Source organism: Schistocerca piceifrons, chromosome X (genome assembly GCF_021461385.2).
Source record: "Schistocerca piceifrons isolate TAMUIC-IGC-003096 chromosome X, iqSchPice1.1, whole genome shotgun sequence".
NCBI classification, from domain to species: Eukaryota; Metazoa; Arthropoda; class Insecta; order Orthoptera; family Acrididae; genus Schistocerca; species Schistocerca piceifrons.
The window spans coordinates 286,452,480-286,473,863 of NC_060149.1; the positions used below are offsets into that span (position 1 = coordinate 286,452,480).

The following is a 21,384-nucleotide window of genomic DNA, read 5'->3' on the forward strand; positions in this document are numbered from 1 at the left end:
ATTCAGGTGATCAGGAAATTAGAATGCAATTTGAAGACTTTTAACCACATGTTGTGAAAGGTTTAGCCTTCATTTCCAGCGTCCATATCATAACTATCTTGCATCTTGAGTTTCCAGTAAAAGTTTCCCTTTCTATGACCATAAATAAACTAGTTGCAGAGAGAGGCACTTCAAATGATTAGCCTCCACTTGGAAAGTAGGCATTTCTCTCATGAGCAGTTTAGGATATTTTGCTTGTTGCTCCACACCATGCACTGTAACATGCTTGGATCCTCCTTGACTGCTCACAAAATGGTAAAGGCATTGCTGCTCTAGTCTGTTCCACTCAGTGGTGGTCATCGTGAGGTCATTTAGTGTGTTTAGGGGATTCTTGTGATAGTTGGGTTAATGTCAGCAGATATTGTGGACCATAGCATTTAGTTGATTCCTCTGTCCTAGATGAAGGTGTTGTTGAATTGGAGTGCAGTATGCATGTACATTATTGTATTGAAAGACAAATCCATCACCAAAATGTTGACTGCAGGAATGGACAATAAGTTGGAGCACCCTGTCCCAACACTGCGCAGACCTCACATGAGAGATGTAAAACATCCATATGTGATACTGATCCAAGACATGGCACCATTGGTTCAGATTCCGTTCTAGTAGTTCCCTTGCCCACCTTCATTACATGGCATGGTGCTGAGGGTTTTGACTGTTGTTTGTAAAGGACACAGCTATGGTGTACACCAATTCTGTGGACAGCTTCCAGTACTGACATTTCTTGTTGACAATATGCTTCTGGTATAAGCTTGAAATTTGACCCTTTGAGGAATTGTGACAGACTGTACAATGTATGCAGCCCACAATGTTCCATTCATGATTGGAGATACAGTGCATTCTATTGAACTGCATTGTGGATACAGGTTTAATTTTACCTCAATTACACAGATGGCTGTATATGGTGATTTATCAAAAGGTATTGAGCAGGAGCTACAATAAATTAGTTTGATTTTATTATGTCTCAAGGAAATCTAAAACCCGTCACTTGTTCGTTATTCTTTGACTCACTAACATTTCAGCAAACTTGTGTTGCCAGGCAACAGTGATCCATCATTTGACAATGTGAACACAAACAAACCGATATGAAGTTTAGTTGATGGGTGTGCTTTGTAACTTTGCCTACACAATGCTGTACTGTTCTGCACTGCCCAAGGTTTCATGTTGGTGTACGTGTCTCTATAATTTGTGTATGTGAACAGCATATATTTTATTGACTCTGCATTAGGACAGCCACTTTTAATGTAAATCACCTGATATCATAGCATAACTTGACACTGTCCAATATGCAACCCGAAATTCACAGTGGGTTGTCAGTAGCTAGTTGCAAGCCATTTCAAAGAGTAATCCAGAAGAGCAGCACATGTGATATGCAGGGATCAGTGGTTGTAGAGCGCAACAGGAAGTATAGAAACTGTTAGTGAGATTTAAAGAGAATCTGAATTCATGATGGATGGCCGTGGTGGAGACGATATTGTATGGTTTGTTAATCTGCTGTGATTTGCAAGTGGCCAATTGCTGTGCCAGACTAGAATGTCTGACCCACTAGGTTAGTAACTAATTGCTACACTGGTCAGTGTCAGATCACTGAATCCAAAACACACAGCATTCTTTATTTGAAACGAGGCTCGAAAGGATAGAAATCACCAGATTTGTGCCTGCTGTTGTGAGGAGGAGACTAGCCTGGTGCTGGATGCAACATCAACTCCATTTCCATTTCTCATCCATATAGTGTGGCTGGAACAACTGGATGTTGATGACCATTGGCTCCTAGAACTGACAGTACTGGCATGCTGCAGTAGGTGTTTTTGCATGGGAGTTGTGACAGTGGTTGTTGGTCTAGGACAAAGTATGTAACAGGGCAACTGACTGGAAGCTGGGCAACTGACTGGAAGCTGCAAGGGTGTTCCTGATTTTGATGGTGAAACAAGAGTGCACTCTCTGTCAACTCTGTACAGCAATGCTTGCACACACAATTTGGTTGCCAGCCATAAGTGCTTGCCCATTCGTGGGGTGTCTGTTGCAGTATATGCACTCAGGTGCTGGGCTGTCACCTATGCAACCTCTCTGCTGAGCTGTTTTCATAATTTAACATATACTTTTAAGTGCTAACGAGTGTGATTAAACTGTTACGTGAGTGTTCAGTCAACCTATTTGCGCATATGCTCCTGAGATGTTCTAACTGTACATCATTTGGCCTCCCTGGTTAATTAATAGGGAAGTGTGTGACTTCAAATGCTCAGAACGGCGTGAAAATATGCTTTGAACTTAACTTCATCTTTGCTGCACAATGTCCCAGTCCCTTGGTGGACTTGACATTAGCCAAGAGTGCACCTCTTGGACAGGTTCTGGGAGGACCCCAAAGGGGATTGTGTGCATTAAAGTCACGGTGCAGTGGAAAGGGGTGAGGGAGTTGCCGGGTGCCAGCCTTTGAAGACTCACTGCTACAGGGTACAGAGGCTGGAGGATCATGCTCCACAATATCTACAAAGGCGTCAGCATTCTCCCTCTGTTGGACTGTGGAGTCCTGGGCAGAAAAACTGTTGGCAGTGCGCATCGTCCTCATGGAGGTCAGCTGGGTGAGGGTATAACGTGGCGAGACCGTTGAAGAGGATCTCTGAATCAGTGAATGAGAAGACCGTTTGCCCTTGTTTGATTTCTTGGAGATTGCAGTTGGCAGATGATGATTCAGATGTTTGTGGGCTGGAAGGACAGTAAAAAGTCTTTGGGGAAGTATTTCTTCTGGCCTCTCCAGCCGGCTGGTGGTTGTAGAAAGTGACTTCATCCCATGATGCGTAAGTTGGGTGGCTGTGTGCACAGCTGGAGGAGGAGGATACGGGGATGCTACCATGACACTGGGCAATGCCACAACCGCAGTGCTGAATTTGAGGTCTCGTGTATGTCGTGGCCTTTTCCTTCGTGGAACAAGATGTAACAAGAACAGTACTGAAAGTACTGGGTGGTAAAACACAGGGTTTCCAACTAGCCAACAACTTGTGAGTAACAGGGTAAGGCACTTTTTTCTTCACCTGGATCTCCTGGATGGCCCACTTATTGAGATACATGGGACAATTTCAGGAGGAGGCTGCTTGGCCGCCATTGCAATTGATACAGTAGGGAGGAGGAGGTGGACAATCGCCCTCACGAGCATCCCTACCACACATCTGGCCAGGCACCGACAGGACATTCTAGTGTTGCTGTCCCTCCGTTGGCATCACTCCCCTGTACACCTGTCCAGAAGGGCTCTGAACAGTGATGACTGAGGTGCTTTCATCTCTGGTGTCGACCTTGGCTCCCTGTCACATGGAGGTATCAATGGGTCAGTGCAGAATACAACTATAGCCATTCTTCTAGAGCAGCTGATTTAGTGATACGTTGTTCCTCAGGACCACCCCGATGGAAGACTACTTTGGTGGTCATCAGAAATTGCAGAGACCATTAGAGATCATAGGCAGGCTCTCCAATGTCATAAGTGGCACCCATTGATGGAGCACCTCATTGCCTTCATGCAACTCTGTAGTCGGGTCTGCCACCTAATAAAAAGATGGAAGAGAATGCTGAGAATGGTATGTTTCAACCATCTGACCATGTACCTCTCCTTCACCTGGTATTATCTCGAATGGCGCTTTTTACACTGACCCAGATGACATCGTAGAACATTTTGTTCTGTGTGATGCTCAAGCCAGTGGGTCTGAGAATTATCAACCAGCCTTTTGTGTCCTTGAACAGTGAGGAGAGTAAAAGCAATTATCTTTTACTACACATTACCTGGAGCCATATAACACACCATTCAGCTAGTGGGAATTCGTCAGTGTCCTGGCCCACTGCCCTAATACAGCCCCAGGGGCAGACCGCATCAACAAGCAAATGTTCAATCACCTATTGGTTGATTGTCAGCGTCATATCCTTGACATCTTTAATCGCGCCTGGAGCGAGGGCAAGTTGCTATTGCCCAGTACTGAAACCAGGCAAGCACCCTGTAAAGATGGACAGGTATTACCCTGTTAGTCTCGACAATGTTATCTGTAAGTTGCTTGAACACATGGTGAGCCAGTGGCTCCTAGGGTCTCAGGGTCTTCTGGCTCTGTCCTAGGGTGGTGTTTGCCAAGGCCATTTCACTACTGATAATCTAATTTACCAGGAGTCTGCCAACTGAACTGCTTTTGGGCAATATCAGCACCTTATAGCAGTCTTCTTTGACCTCCAAAAGACTTATGTTACCACATGGCGACACCACATCCTTGCTCCCCAGGAGGCTTGCCACTCTTTGTCGAGTTTGTGCTTGGCTACCATGAAGCAGCATCTTTTCCCTTCCGTGCTGCGTGTCCATCCTCTTGCTGTTCTTTTTCCCCTCTGTTGAGGAACATGTCTGGGATGTTTTTGGAAATGTGTTCTGGATTTTCAGTAGCCTGACATCAGAACAGTCTCTCCAGTGTTTTTTGTTCCTTTTTTTCTTTCTTCGTTCCCCTTCTAAACTTCCTCTGCTTTGGTATTTGAGGTTCTTCTTTTCCTTCTTCCTCCCTATGCACTCCTGAAGGCTGGTTAATGAGTCTGATGGGTAACAGGTGACTGGGTAGCACGTCATTTCCAGCCTCGAGTCAACAGGTAGGGTTCACACGTACCCCTTGCTACAGGCCAGGCCCAGGGAGGGATGGTTGCCTTAGCTGTCACCTTCCGAAATTGTCAGTAGGTCCCTCTGTCAGGTGTTTGGGAGGTGTGATCTCAGGTGTGAACAATCACCTAAGGCAGGTGCACCCCCCTCTGATGGGGGGGCTCCAGTTGGAAGGAGCATGCCATTAGAGATGCTAGCAGTCATGGGCGATTTTCTCGCAATGAGCCAATCATCCCAGCAATCATCATCTTCGCAGTCTACATCTACTAAATGTAAATGGAATGAGGCTAACAATTTGAAGACCCTTGCAGCTGCACAAGGGTTCCTCATGGTTTCATGTACTTTAGACAGCCAGTCCTTCGCTACAGTAATTCCATCGAAGATCAAAGCAGGCTATGAAGCTATCACAGTCCAACCGTATATTCCGAACTTAATGTGCTGCTACCAGTGTCATAGTTACAGCCACACTGAAATGTCCTGCCAGTGCCTGGCCAGATGTGTAACCTGTGGTAGGGATGCTCATGAGGGTGATTGTCTACCTCCTTCTCCCCACTGTATCATTTGCGATGGCAACCAAGCAGCCTCCTCCTGAGATTGTCCCATGTATCTCAGTGAACAGGCCATTAGGAGATCCGGGTGAAGGAAAAAGTGCCTTACACTGTGACTCACAAGTTGTTGGCTAGTTGGAAACCCTGTGTTTTACCACCCAGTACTTTCAGTACTGTTCGTGTTACATCTCGCTCCATGAAGGACAAGGCCACGCAGACATGCAACCTCAAATTCAGCACTGGTTGTAAAATCGCCCAGTGTCGTGGTAGCATCCCCATATCCTCCTCCTCCAGCTGTGCAAGAAGCCACCCAACTTACACTTCACGGATTGAAGTCACCTGCTACACAACAGGCAGGCCGGAAAGGACAGAAGAAATACTCCCCCAAAGACTTTTTACTGACCCTCCAGCCCACAAAAATCTGAATCATCATCTGCCACCCGCCACGGCTCTAAGAAATCAAACAAGGGCAAACGGTCTTCTCATTCGTTGATTCAGAGATCCTCTTCAATGGTCTCGCCACGTTATACCCTCACCCAGCTGACCTCCATGAGGACGGTGCGCACCACCAACAGTTTTTCTGCCCTGGACCCCGCAGACTGACAGAGGGAGAATGCTGACTCCTTTGTAGATCTTGTGGAGCAGGATCCTCCAGCCTCTGTGCCCTGTAGCGGTGAGTCTTCGAAGGCTAGTACTCAGCAGCTGCTAAGGTGACACCCCTTCATTTTTCCCTCCTCCCCAGTCATCACCACTCTCGTCCATTGGAACATTCATGGCCTTAGATCCAACAAAGAGGAATTACAGCTGCTCTTGGAATCTCAGCGTCTGCTTGTTCTCTGTCTCCAGGAAACAGAATTGCGTCCTCACAACTGCTTTGACCGCTCACATTTCTTTCCGGTCGGCTTTGACCTTCACCCCGAGGACGGCATTCCATTTCATGAGAGAGTCGTGCTGATATTCTGGGATGACGTTCATAGTCAAACCATCTCCCTGACTACCTGGCTTCAAACTGTTACAGTTCACATGTTAGTTCCTCACTTCACCTTTTCCCTTTGTACCATCATTCGGTTTCATCAGGGCAGACTTCCTCCAGCTTACTGATCAACTCTCTCACCCCTTTCTGCTGCATTGTGACTTTAATGCACACAATCCCCCTTGGGGTTCTCCCAGAACCTGTCCAAGAGGTGCTTTCTTGGCTAATGTCAAGTCCATCAAGGGACTGGGACATTGTCAATCAGCTTAACCTCATTTGTCTTAACAGGGAGCACCAATGCTCCTTTCAGACTCCATGTACACCTATTCCCATTTGAACCTCTCCTTCTGCTTTGTCCATCTGACCTGTTCTCTCAGACATGTACTCGAGTGACCATTTCATGTGTGCTATCCGTTTGCTGACTCTTACCCCACCTACGTGCACACCCAAATGGCAGCTTTCTAAGGGCAATTGGAGACTTTACTCCTCCCCATCGACCTTTGACAAACAATGTTTCCCCAGTGGTGATGACCAGGTAGAATACCTTTCCAACATTATCTTTACCGTGGCAGAATGTTCCATTCCTAACACTTCATTTTTGCTGTGCCATGTCCCAGTCCCTTGGCGGACTGAAGCATGCTGCAATGCAATTTGCTCGTGGATTTGTGCTCTCTGCAATTATGACCGTCATCCTATAATGATGAACTGCTTTCGTTGTAAAAAGTTGTGTGCACATTGTCATCGTGCTCTTCGGGGTAGCAAAAATGCAGGGTGGATGTCATTTACTAGTTCTTTTAACAGTTCCACTCCCTCATCCGTTGTGTGGGCCAACCTCCCATGGTTTCCTGGGACCAAGGTCCATTACCCAGTTTCCAGCCTGGCAACAGCAGAGGACATCATAGTGGATCCTGTTGCTGTCTCCAACACCTTGAGCCATTATTTTGCAGAGATTTCGAGCTCCACCCACTATCACCATGCCTTCCTACATCGGAAACAAGTGGAGGAGGCGCAGGCGATACCCTTCTCTTCTCAGAATTGTGAGTGCTACAATGTCATCTTTACCATGAGGGAGCTAGGCTATGCTCTCATGTTATCCTGATCCTCTGCCTCAGGTCTGGATGATATTCACATTTAGATGTTGCAGGCACTTTCTCTTGCACTTGAGCACTTTCTCCTTCATATGTAAAATTGCATCTGGGCAGAGGGCACGTTTCCCAGCACTAATGTAAAGCCACTGTCATACCCATGCCTAACCCTGGTAAGGAGAAACACCTTCGTTCTAGCTACCACCCAATTTCTCTCACCAGCTGTGTTTGCAGGGTGATGGAACGTATGATTCATGCCCGACTGGTATGGTGGCTCGAGTCTCACAATTTACTTACCACTGCACAGTATGGATTTCGAGCACGACGTTCTACAGTTAACCATCTTCTCATTTTGTCAACATATGTCAAGAATGGTTTTCTGCAGAAATACGAGACTGTGGTTATGTTTTTCAATTTGGAGATGCTGGAGGACTGGTATCCTCCATACTCTCTACACATGGGGCATCTGATGTCGCGTGCACCATTTCCTTCAAGAATTTTTAAAACATTAAGTTTTCAAGTTTTGTGTGGTTTCTCCCTTGTCGGACACCTTTATCCAGGAAAACGGTGTGCCTGAGGGTTTCATTCTGAGCTTCGTCCTCTGTGCTATCACCATTAACCTTGTTATGGCCTGTCTCCTGTCAGGCATCTCTGTCTCACTTGTTTGACGGTTTTGCCGTCTATTGCAATTCTCCACAGACTAGTCTTCTTGAGCAGCATCTTCGGCGTTGTCTCAATTGTCTTAACTTGTGAAACATAGACAATGGCTTTCGCTTTTCCACTGGCAGAACCGTTTGCATGAATTTCTGGTAGTGCAATCGGTTTCTTCCATGGTCTTTGCATGTTGGGTCTGTTGCTCTTCCGTTCATTGAAACTATGAAATTCCTGGGGCTCATGCTCAATAGGAAACTTTCTTGGTCCTCCCATGTGTATTACCTGACTGCCCACTGTATGTGGTCCCTCAGTGTCCTACATGTCCTCAGTGATACTTCCTGGGGAGCTGATCTGACCACCCTCCTACGTGTGTACTGGTCCCTTGTCTGTTCAAAATTAGCCAATGGGTGTTTCATTTATGCATCTGCATGTCCGTCCATCTTATGTCATCTCAATACAATCCACCATTGTGGCATCTGTTTGGCCACGGGCACCTTTAACACTAACCCACTTGAGAGCCTGTATGCAGAAGCTGCTGAACTACCGCTGTCATAATGCTGTGATTTTCTCCGCAGCAGACACAAATCCCATTTGTCTGCCATGCTGGCCAACCATCTTACATCTCCTTCAATGACTCCTTTGATCACCACTATGCCTTGCATTCTCTGTTACCTCATGGAGTTTGTTTTCATTTATTGCTCCGGCAGCTTAACTTCGTGCTACCTGCCACTTTAACAATGGGTCTGAATCCTTTGCCACCATGGTTTCGTGCTGCAGCCCATGTTCACCTTGGACTTCATTTGCTTCCTAAGGACACTACTCCAGACTCGCTCTACCACCATAAGTTTCTGGACCTTCACACAGAACTTTGCGATAGTACCTTTGTGTACACTGATGGCTCTTGGACTGACCGTGGTGTCAGTTGTGCCTTCCTCATTGGCACCGACGGTTTTTGGTGTCTGCTTCCAGAACACTGCTCAGTATTTATTGTGGAGCTCTTCGCCCTGTATCAGGCAACTCAGTACATCAGGTGACACAGGCATTTCAATTGTGTCATCTGCTCTGACTCTCTAAGTGCCCTTCAGAGCCTCTGTGTGCTGTACACCTTCCACCCCTGAGTTCAACGGGTCCAGGAAAGCTTTCACTTGGTCACTCTTGATGGAGCTACGGTGGTGTTTATGCGGGTCCCTTGTAACATTGGTCTGATGGTAAATGAGGCTGCTGAGGCCAAGGCTGCAGTCCTTGAACCTCAGCCTGCTAGTTCTTCCATTCCCTCCAGTAATCTCTGTGTTGCTGTCTGTCAGCAGGTGGTGATCCTTTGGCGTCACCACTGGTCTTCCCTTCATAGGAACAAGCTCGGAGGAATTAAAGCTCTCCCAGCAGCTTGGCTGACCTCCTCTCAGTCCTCTCACATGAGGAGACCATTTTAGCAAGGTTGAATATTGGGCACCGTTTTTTAGCCATTGCCATTTGTTATGTGGTGGTCCTCCAACATTTTGTGCTCATCGTCCTCAACCTTTGACGGTTCGCTATTTCCTGATGGATGCCCTTTTTTTAACCACTTATGTTCTCATTTATATTTGCCGTCTCAGTTATTGGTCATTGTAGCGAACAAAACATGGGCTGTCAACCGCATTTTACTTTTTATCCATCATAGCAATATGATGATGGAAATTTAATCTTTAGTTCAGGACCTCTGTTGTATCTATGGTGAATTTTATGGACTTTTCTCCAAGTCCCTGTTTTTAACTGTCTTTGCTTCCGTTGATTGGGCTTAATGTGTAGTTGCTATTACCTCCTGTTCCGTCTTCCTGTTCTATAGTTCTGAAGTTCTGATGTAGGAACATGTGACCCTAGATGTTCGTGCGCCATAAAACAAAAACAAAAACAAAAAAAACCACATCCATACTACCTTACATGAGTGGGGTCTCCAGGTTTGCTCGAAATTTTTATCCAGAACTTCTTGTCTCATTGTATTTTCCAGATTTTGTACCTCACACAGTTCTCCCTATGTCTACAAGATTGGGGTACCGCAGGGCTCCGTACTGAGTGTCCCTCTCTTTCTAATAGCCGTCAATGGAATAGCAGCAGCTGTGGGGTCCTCAGTATAACCCTCAACTTTTGCCTCTACTGTTGCTCCTGTAGTGTGGTGTCGCTGAAAATAGGCTACAAAGTACCATACAAAAGGTGCTGGCATGGGCCCTCACGCATGGCTTTCGGTTTTCAGCTGCCAAGACTCACATTTTGGACTGATCTTCGATGCTCGGTTGCCTTGAATTCCCCATCTTTGCTAGCTTAAGTGAAAGTGCTGGCTGCTCCTTAATACACTCCACTGCCTGAGTAACACCAGCTAGGGTGCAGACCGCACTACCCTTCTGCAGCTTTACAAAGCCCTGATACAATCCAATCTTTTATGGGAGTCTGGCATATAGTTTGGCATTGCCCTGAACATTGCAGATGTTGGATCTTATACATCGGTTCAGTTTGCAACAGGAGCCTTTCGAATTAGCCCCGTGAACAGCTTACTCGTGGTGGCTGGGGTCCTTCCACTGCGGATTAGCCACCAGCAACAGCTTGTCAGTTATGCTTCACCCATTCGCAGATCGCCTAAGCATCCAAAGTACCATCTCCTCTTTCCAAACACGGAAACCCATCTCCCACAATGGCGGCCCAGATCAGGGAGTACTTTCACAATCCTCATCCGAGACCTCCTCTCTGAACTCCAGTTGTTCCTTCTACCAATTCTCCTCCAGGCCCACACAACCAAGCGAGGTGGTGCAGTGGTGAGCACACTGGACTCGCATTCGGGAGGATGACGGTTCAATCCCGCATCCGGCCATCCTGATTTAGGTTTTCCGTGATATTCCTAAATCGCTCCAGGCAAATGTTGGGATGGTTCCTTTGGAAGGGCATGAATGACTTCCTTCCCCGTCTTTCCCTAATCTGATGAGACCAATGACCTCGCAGTTTGGTCTCTTCCCCCAAACAACCCAACCCAGGCCCCCTCACTTACACCTTGGTGGTGCAACCCTGACCACAGCTTCATCTTGACCTATCACAAGGTCCAGAAGACTCTGTTCGTCCCGAAGCCTTCCGCCACCAATTTTTCTCCATCCTTGGTGCATCCTGGGTTCAGAAATAGTCTATACTTTTGACTTGATGGTTGATGGTCAGATACAGTTTGCTTATACTCTCACAGGACATAATGAACTGTGCTCCTTGCCGGATGGCTGTAGTGTTTTCACTGTGGAGTTTGTAGCCATCTCTCGTGCTCTTGAACATACCCATTCCAGCACCCGTGAGTCCTTCCTCATCTGCAGTGACTCCTCAAGCAGTTTGCAAGATCTTAACCAGTGCTACCCTTGCCATCCCTTGGTCATTGCTATCCAGGATTCCCTGTATGCCCTTGAACAATGCATACACTCAGTGACCTTTGTCTGGAGCCCAGGCCACTTTGGAATCTTGGGAAATGAACTTACTGATAGCCTATCCAAACTGGCTACCAGTAAGCTGACTCTTGAGGTGGTTGGTGTTTCTGAAGGCGATCTTCGAACGGTATTATGCTGTCATGTTTTAGCGATCTAGAATATGGAATGGCTGACTCTGACTTCTCCAAACAAACTATGAGTGATAAAGGAGACTATGAATCTTTGGAAGTCCCCCGTGCAGGCCTCACACAAGGACTCTACCATCCTTTGCCGGCTCCACATTGGTCATACCCTGACTAATGGTCATCTCCTCTGTCACAATGACCCTCCCCACTATTCTTGTGGTTTCCCTTTGACAGTGTCCACATTTTGCTGAACTGTCCCAGGTTAGCTGCCCTGGGGTGGACTCTTAACCTCTCCCTGGTGTTAGGCAATGATGCCTCAGTGGATGACATAGTTGTACATTTCATTCGTGAAGAGGACCTTCACCACTCTCTTTAAGGGAGGACCACTTAACCTTATCAGCCCACTGAGGGGCTAGCAGAACACACTGTTGCCTCCTCTGCCCAGACCGTGCTGCAGCTGTATGGCCTTGGTGGTCCACCCCTGCCCTCACCCTAGCTGCCCTTCTAATCTCTCTTCCCCTAGCCATGTTTCTGGTCTTTCCTAGGCAGTTTCTGAGTGGGGTACCTCTGGTAAGTGGTAGAGGGGGGGGGGGGGGGTGTATGTCCCCTCATTGCACTCTGATATTGGGGGCTTTCAGCTGCTCCCTACATGGGGCACCTCACCTGTCTTTCTACCTATGTCTCACTTTCTTCTTTTCTGTCCCTTATCTAGCCTTCGTTGACCTTCAGTAGACCTTATGGTCTTCTGCCCCTGAGTTTTGCATGGGGGCCACCTCTGATGTATTGACCTCTCTGTTCAAGGGAAAAGGGACTAATGACCTAGTAGTTTGGTCCCTTTAATCATCCAACCAACTGGTGTTATGAGCCATTCTCATGCAAATGTGCGGACCAGTCGTTCAGCCTCGGCCCCGCACATTTAAGGCTCGGCCCCGCCGTTCCATCCACAACGCCGTGACGAGCACAAAAATCCGCAAATTCGGAAGAGGCAAATTGCGGACCATTATCAGTAACAAGAGTAGAGGGGAGGCCTTCCAAAGAAAAAATGCGGACGAGAGCACTGGTGGTTGCCGCGGTGGTAGGCGACGTGCAACGGACAATGAAAGGAAAGTTAGAGTAGGCGTCAATTACGAGGAGCCAATAAGTACCTAAAAAGAATCCCGCAAAGTCAGCATGAATGCGCTCCCAGGGCTTCTCAGGCGAAGGCCACGGTGACAAAGATGACTTCGGGGCAGCAGCCTGTGACGCACAAGGGCCGCAGGCAGCGACCATGTGTGCTATTTCAGAGTCGATGCCAGGCCAGTACACATGACGGCGCGCCAGAGATTTTGTGCGAGACACACCCCAGTGCCCTTGGTGAAGGAGGCGCAAGACCGAAGCACGCAAAGACGCAGGTACCACAACACGCGGCGAAGCATTGTTGGTGGAGATGAAGATAACACCATCCCTAGCCATGAGGCGGTAGCGCAAAGCGTAGTAGTTCTGCAACTGATCAGAAGTCTTAGCGGATGGGCGATCTGGCCAACCCTTCTGAATACAGTGTAAAACCCGGGAGAGGGTAGGGTCAGAACCCGTAGCAGCCGCCAGCCTGTCCCCAGTGATGGGGAACCCGTCCACAACCCGTTGCTCCGCAACATCCAGGTGGAAACACAAAAGTTCGTCCCTATCGAATGCCTGATCAGGACCCATGGGAAGGCGAGACAGAGCATCAGCATTTGCATGTTGAGCCGTTGGCCGGAAATGAATCTCATAATTAAAACGAGACAAGTAAAGAGCCCAACGCTGGAGGCGGTGTGCAGCCTTGTCGGGAAGTGATGTTGATGGATGAAACAAGGAAAGAAGTGGTTTGTGATCCGTAACAAGATGAAATTTTGAGCCATAGAGAAAAACACCAAACTTATGAAGAGCATAAATAATGGCCAAAGCTTCCTTCTCAATTTGAGAATACTTTTGTTGGGCATCCGTGAGCGTTTTGGAGGCATAAGCAATGGGTTGTTCCGAACCGTCAGAAAAACGGTGTGCAAGGACTGCACCGACCCCGTATTGAGAGGCGTCTGTGGCAAGAACAAGATATTGGCCAGGTCGATAAGTAGCCAGGCACGGGGCCTGTTTCAGCATAGTCTTCAGTTTCTGGAAAGCCGCTTCGCATGACGTGGACCAGTGAAAAGGCACGTTTTTATGCAACAGGCGATGCAACGGCTGAGCCACCGAAGCTGCAGACGGTAAAAACTTGTGATAGTATGCTATTTTCCCCAAGAAGGCCTGCAGTTCCTTAACAGATGTAGCAAGGAAGGGCATCAATCGCAGCGACAGTTTGCTGAAGCGGACGAATACCATCCTGAGAGAGTTGAAACCCCAAGTACGTGATAGATGCCTGAAAAAATTGTGATTTCTGAAGATTACACTTAAGACCAGCAGTCTGTAAGACATGAAAAAGTGTGCGGAGATTTTGAAGATGTTCTTCAGTGGTGGAGCCAGTGACAACAATGTTGTCCATATAATTGATACACCTAGGGACAGGGAGCAATAATTGTTCCAAGAATCGCTGAAAGAGAGCAGGGGCGCTAGCAACCCCAAATGGCAAGCGTTGGTATTGATAGAGGCCGAAAGGCGTGTTAAGGACCAGAAACTGCCGGGAAGCAGCGTCGAGAGGAAGTTGATGATAAGCTTCTGACAGGTCAAGTTTAGAAAAATACTGGCCTCCAGCAAGTTTAGTGAACAGTTCTTCAGGACGGGGCATAGGGTAAGCGTCGATGAGGCATTGAGCATTTACAGTGGCTTTGAAGTCGCCACAGAGACGAATATCACCATTTGGCTTAGCAACGACAACGACAGGAGAGGACCACTCACTGGAAGTGACAGGAAGCAAGACCCCTGAAGTAGTGAGACGATCCAACTCCCATTTTACCCAATCACGAAGGGCCACAGGAATGGGCCGAGCCCGAAAAAACTTAGGCTGAGCAGTGGGTTTGAGCGTGATATGAGCTTCAAAGTCGTTTGCACGGCCTAACCCAGGAGAAAAAAGGGACGAAAATGTCGTCGACAAGGAATCCAGTTGAGCATAAGGAATAGTGTCAGAGACAATATTGACAGAGTCATCTATGGAGAACCCAAAAACGCGAAAGGCATCGAAACCAAAAAGATTTTCTGCGTTGCTCTGGTCGACCACAAATATGGGAACAGTGCGAACGACGGATTTGTAAGATACCTCAGCATTAAACTGTCCCAAGAGAGAAATCTTCTGTTTATTGTACGTCCGTAATTGCCGAGTGACAGGTGACAGGAGTAGAGAACCCAACTGAAGATACGTCTGAGAATTAATTATAGTGGCAGCAGAACCGGTATCCACTTGCATGCGAATATCTCGACCAAGGATTTGGACAGTGAGGAATAACTTCCCTGAAAGGGAAGAAGTGCAATTGACAGACAACACAGAATCAGAATCAGCATCATGTTCATGAACATCATGTATGCGGTCGGATTTGCAAACGGAAGACACATGACCTTTCTTTTTGCAATTGTGACACACAGCCCAACGTTGGGGACAATCCTCGCATGAATGTTTCGTAAAATACCGCGGACATGAAGGAAGTTGCCGGGGGTTTTGCTGCAGTTTCTTAGCGGGTTGTTTACGGCTAGGCCGAGGCTGCGCGTGGGAGCGCACTGCGGCCACATCGGCCGGCGGGGACGCGCCGCACGCGTCGTCAACAGCGCACAGAGGTTGTATTTCCCCGACGTCACCCCAAGCCTCTATTTGCGCCCCAACGGCGCGAGAAATTTCAGAAGACTACGCAATGGAGAGAACTTCATCTAGGGTCGGATTCGCCAACTGAAGGGCACGTTGCCGAACTTCTTTGTCGGGCGCCGACCGGATAATAGTATCCCGTACCATGGAATCGGCATAGGATTTTTTGTGAACGTCAGTAACAAATTGACACTTTCGACTGAGGCCGTGAAGTTCAGCAGCCCAAGCGCGATAGGATTGATGTGGCTGTTTTTGACAACGATAAAAGGCAACACGAGAGGCTACCACATGCGTTTGCTTTTGAAATTAGACAGACAGAAGTGAGCACATTTCAGCAAAGGACAAAGACGCAGGATCATTCAAAGGAGCCAATTGCGGCAACAACCGATACATTTGAGGTGAAATCCAGGAAAGGAACAGAGACTTACATGGTTGTTCGTCCGTTACATGAAATGCCAAGAAGTGCTGTCGAAGACGTTTTCGTAATGAGACCAGTCTTCCGCCATCTCGTCGTAAGGAGGAAAAGGAGGTATAGCCAACGATGAGAAACGCCCCGCATTTGACGCCGCGACAAAATCGCGAATCGCCGCTGTTAGAAGCGTTTGCTGTTCAAGGAGATTTTGCAATAGTTGCTCGACAGTAGCCATGGAACCCCATGGGTCAACGGTGAAAAGGAAAAATCCACTACCTCGTCGCCAATTGTTATAACGTCAAGTTTAACACATATATTTCAGAACGACACAACACATATAAGTCACAGAGTAAGTTGACAAGGAAGACGTGTACACGTTAGCATTTGAATGAGCACTGAGTCCCAGTGTAGCGGCCACTGCTCGGCTGGCCGCTTAGGTGGCGCAGCTGTTGCATGGCTGGCAGACAGTGCCACACTTAGAGGACGTGCGTAATTGCGCGGCGGCACTTTGAATGATCGGCGAGTCACAACATTATGATTTTAACATACGATTTCACTGAAATCCTACACCCCACACTTTTAAGACTGAATAGCTGTCCAACACTACCAGACCAGTAGAAAAAGTTTGCTGATCAGATTATGTAAGTACCATATTTTAAGCAGAGGGAAATGTGTACTTTTGCTCCTATTATGTTGATGTTTTGTTTCTTTGTGTTACCGAAGCCTCTCTCTTAGACCTTGAATACCTGGGGTAAGACATGCAGTTTTGCGTAGAAATTGGTGTTAGCGATTTATATTTTGAGCACATTTTCATACAGTACCGAGTGTTTGGGGTCAAGCACTTCCCTTGTAATCATAGAACAGGGGCACCAGGAGAGACTTAATCCAGTTTTTGGCAGAGAAAGTTTCAGAAGTCTCAGCGGTAGATTGAAAAGACCACAAATTCAGAATATTTTTGACAGCATGAAAGTGATCAGCAGTGCAAGAAATTTGGAATGACCATCACTATTAGCCACCTGAAATGTTAGTAGAGGCTTGCTGTCACTGCCATAACTCAACTGGGAGAAGCTAAGGGTACAATAAAAAAGATGTACTTTGTAGTTGTGGGCAGTCTTGGGCTGACTTCTCAATAACTTTATTGATGCCAGAACAGTAGGCATTGTGAAGGGCTAGTGATATCTATTGCCCATTTTGATGTCCATTATCCTCTTTGCACAGTTATAAAATGATTTGTGACACTGCAAGTTGATATTTCTGAGAGTTCAAAGTATTTTTATATGATGACACTAGTAAAAATGACTCAAAATTATTTATAAAACCATGTCACAGAGAGTATCAGTTGTTGAAGAGTTGCACAATCTTACTTAAACTTTTAAATGTACAGTTAAGTAGTATCTCAACAGTGAAAATGTTGGATCTTAGTTTGGATGTCATGGAAGTCCACACTTGCCCAATTGGAGACAAATCCAGAGATAGTGCTGGCCAGGGAAGTTGCTCCACGCCTATCAGAGCACGTTGAGTTTCATGGGCAGTATGTGGGTGAGTATATCCTGTTGGAACAACACATCATCTTCCCATTGCAAGAATGGCAAGAGAACAGGTCTAACAATATTCTGCATGTACCAAGCACTGGTTAGCATCCCCTCAGTGACACTAAAGGTGAACAAGAGTTGCAGCTTATCACACCCCTGGCCAGAAGACCTGGTGTGGGGCCATTGTGTCTTGGACAAGTGCACTCTACGAGACAGTGCTCATCATGCTATGTTATATGCGCAAATGACCATTACTTGAATGCAGGCAGAATCTGCTTTTATTGCTGAAGACCATAGTGATCCTCTGACAGCACCAGTCAAGCCGTGCACATCAGTGTTGTGGCACGAGTGGAAGACTGGCAAGAGGCGTGCATGCCTGTAGTCCCACTGCTAATAACTAGTTCACAACAGTTTGTGTTGACACATCTGGGCTCACAAGCCCTCTTATCTGTGCTGTGGTAGGTGTACAATCTGCTGCCCTTACAATATAAAGATCTTAGCAGGCGTCTGTGCTGTGTGGATGTCCAGAACCTTGTCAATGGGAGCAAACATGTTCTCGTGACAACTGATACCAGCAGTGTTGCACAACTGACACAGCACATCCAACTTATGTGGCAGTTCTCTGAAAGGACCATCCCACCATTCGGAAGGCCACAATTTGATCCCTTTCAAACTCATTCATTTGGCTGTAGGGAACACGAGTGCAACTCCTTGCGTGGTTGCCTGCTTGCTTCACATGTTTGCACTACTGTGAGCCCTCTGGCTATGAGCATTCCCTACTAAAGGGTAGACACGGAGGTGCTCTGGTAGCTATGCCACTATGCAATCTCTTGGCAGGCGACATTGAAACCATTATCAGTACATATACTATCCCACAGGTGGCATCATCGGATCAAAATCGACATCATCTTTGCAGGTGTGACTTCTGCGACTGCCAACCAACTACTTGTACAGAACTATGTGAACAGATCAAGGAGCTGCGGCATAACACATCGTAGGGTGGTATTTGCCATCTGTATGATTGACTGGATTCAGAGTCAGTGCATGTATTGCTGCCTGTGCAGCCTACACCACATACTAATACAGGTGTTTCAGCACGGGTTGATACGTGGTACCTCATAACTGCTTGTGCCATTGTTCTATAAATGCAATCGTTTCATGTACTCCATATGCACTGATGTAACAGTAAATCTTGAGTGAATTGGAAACCTCTAAAGGGGTGGACTTTTTTTCCCATCAGTGTTTCACGCAGGCATTTTTTTATAGGCTTTGGCTTTCTGTGACTCAACTGTAAAATTTTTGTAGTAGCAAGAAGTAAGAGAACCACATATGTATCTTCTCACCTATAATTAATTCCTCAGAAGGCTGCTGCCACTAGACTACATTTTTACTTTTAATTTGAAAACAGCTGTGTTTGAGGCTGTATTCCCCAGCAACAAACCTTTTTGTTCAGTTGAAATACAAGTTTATCTCATTTTCTGCAGATTAAGGTACAGTGATATGCTGCATGAAGCTGACATCATAACAACTGTGTTTTCAGCATATGTGTACTCATTTTGCTACCTGTGATTGTCCCAAACTTGTGTAGTGCATAATTGTCACTGAGCTGTTTCTTCCAAATCTTTTCACTTAGAATGTGTTCCGAGGTTATGATTCCTTTTACTATATTTGATGTACATTCTCATTGTGAGAATAATGTCTTCTACTGGAATTTTTTGTGCAGTTCATGTGTCAATATGCTATCACGCTCTTCTTGGCCTTGCTGTTAGAAACAATGAGCTTAATTGTTCTTAAGACTTAGATTATTGGAAAACATTCATCAAAGCAGTTATCCAGAACTTCTTATTCCTAAACTATTTCAGCATTATCAGCTTGAAAATCAATTGTTCCTGGAACAAAACAGTACTGTTCTGCTTCTTATGAAGCTATATTAGGAAATGTACGAAATGTCAGTACTCTTAAGACTTGCTGTACAACACCTGTTAATTTTAGTATTGTTGAATGTGTGTTCTACATTTATACATGTGGCAGCTCTGTTGTCCATATTTTGCTTGGAATACAGACAATGGGGTGAATAAGTATAGCTACTCAAAATATATTGCTGGCATCGAGCAGGGGATAGGCACACAAACAGAAAGTTGAACACAGTAGCACAATTTACAAACTTCCATTCTTCTTCTTCTTTCTTCTTCTTCTTCTTCTTCTTCTTCTTCTTCTTCACAGCATACAACACACATGAACAAAGCATATTAGTTAATCAGATGGAGTAGGAAGTGTTTTTTCTCCTTATTGTTACAACTTTTTATTGAAATCATTATACAAATTTGGTATTAGTAAACCACTACAACCAATGTGTGTTTATTGTTTCTGTTTATTTGTGCTATTGGAACTTAAAAATCGTACATGACTAATAAGATCAAGAAAAATCTGTTCCAATATTATGAACAATAGCTGCAATATTGGCTTCATTACAACTATTACTTTGCTGCCTAGGACAGTGCAACTGCACAATAATAATTTGTTGCAATTATTAATCACTAACAGACAACATATGACCAAACAGAATTGATTTGGCCAAGTGATGATCATTCACATAGCAGTTACTGTTCATGCTCATTCAGATAGCAGTTACTGTTCTTGCATCCAACTTTGTCCCATCAGGCTTTTATGCATATTTATCTGTTCATTCTGTGGAAAAGCATATGTACTTCGTGTGTATTTACACTTCCATTATTTACACTTTTGATAAGATTTTTTTTTTTCTTTTTTTAAAAAAAGAACCCTTTTGTGCTATGTAGTGTACTTTATTCCTCACCTAAAATTTCTCTTCAGGATGTTATCTATGTATATCTTTCATGCATTTGTACATCTCCTGTTGGTGATGTTCTGTATTTAATGTGTTTGTGACATTCCGTTGACATTGGTAAATCAGTGACTGTGTGACAACAGTTTGTTTAATTTTTTTACTTATTTAAGTCATTTTAACACTGCTTCCATTTTACTTTAGGCCCATGGTGTGCTGACAGAGCAGCATTCTCACTTTTGCTGCATGTAGAAAAACTAAAAGTGAAGACACCATATGAGAGGCATTTTCTTTTGCTGTGTATGATTTCAACTGTACTTGTGAAAATTCGGTAAGTTTGTCACAACTATTTATAAAATGAAATTAGCAGTACTTCGCTGATTATTTTTGTTTGCTACTTGAACTTCTATAACTCATATATTTGAAAGATGCCCTGTAGTTCCTATCGCTGTGAGAAATAAGGTAGTTACCTTATGGAATAAGAAGGTAAATTGAAGTTTGAACCATCAGGAAAAGTTGATTGTATGCTATCTGGAAGTTTAACATTGTTGTAAATGTGGAGTGAAGAGAGAGTGATTTCTTACAATTGTGAAAAACTAATGCAATGGAAATGAAGGTAAAACATGTACTAGCTGGTTGGAATACCTGTTACGTTGCTGATGAAATCACTGACACTATATAGTAGCTCTATTAACAAAGAGAAACCTCAGTCCGAAGTTGAGAAGATGAATATCCATTAATGTAGAGCACTGTGATGTGTGCCATGCTAAGACCCCTCTCTGCCCCCTTTCCCCATCCACCTTTTTTTCTCATTCACACGTGATGCTTCTAAGTATTTGCCTAGACGGACATTGTGTCTCCATAGTTGCACATGGGACAAACATAGCTCTCAGTTCCCAAAAAATTTTCAACACTTTATGTGGGAAGTTGAGCACCGACAACAGCCAGTCAACAATGGCAGTTATGGATACTAATCCTCCTGATCAAGAATCTCCAAAGCTTCAAGCAGAAAGAGGTTGTGCCTATCATGTCTGAGGGTCATCGAACGTGTCAGTACATTTAGTACAACATAAAAGTAATATCAGATAAAAATAAAATGTTTATGAATGTGAAAAAGTCAGTCCATAAGTTTAAGTAAATGCAGTCGACAATACAACAAGAATCAGCTGTAACCACATACACAGAAAAAACAAGAGGGAAGTAGTTTCACATGGAGAGAGACTTCTAAGAGTGTAAGATAAGGGCATCACATTTCCAGAGGAGACATGGGATTACTAATCCCCCAATTAGTTTCAGAGAACGTAGATATGTATAAACTATAACAATAAATATTTTTGTGAAAACATGGCAAAATATTTCTAGTGACCATAGTTAACACAATGAATCCAGTGCTAGGAAAGAACTTGGCCTTAACAATCCTAAAAGATCCAT

General features: G+C 45.4%; 1 protein-coding gene across 1 annotated transcript in view; it reads left to right on the forward strand.

The window, feature by feature from the left end:
• Positions 1 to 21,384, forward strand: part of LOC124721826 (endoribonuclease Dcr-1-like) — a 293,757-nt gene that overhangs the window by 94,824 nt on the left and 177,549 nt on the right. Inside the window, exon 8 of the mRNA XM_047246948.1 lies at positions 20,158 to 20,284. Coding sequence (XP_047102904.1) covers positions 20,158 to 20,284 — 127 coding nt within the window. The remainder of the gene's footprint in view (positions 1 to 20,157; positions 20,285 to 21,384) is intronic.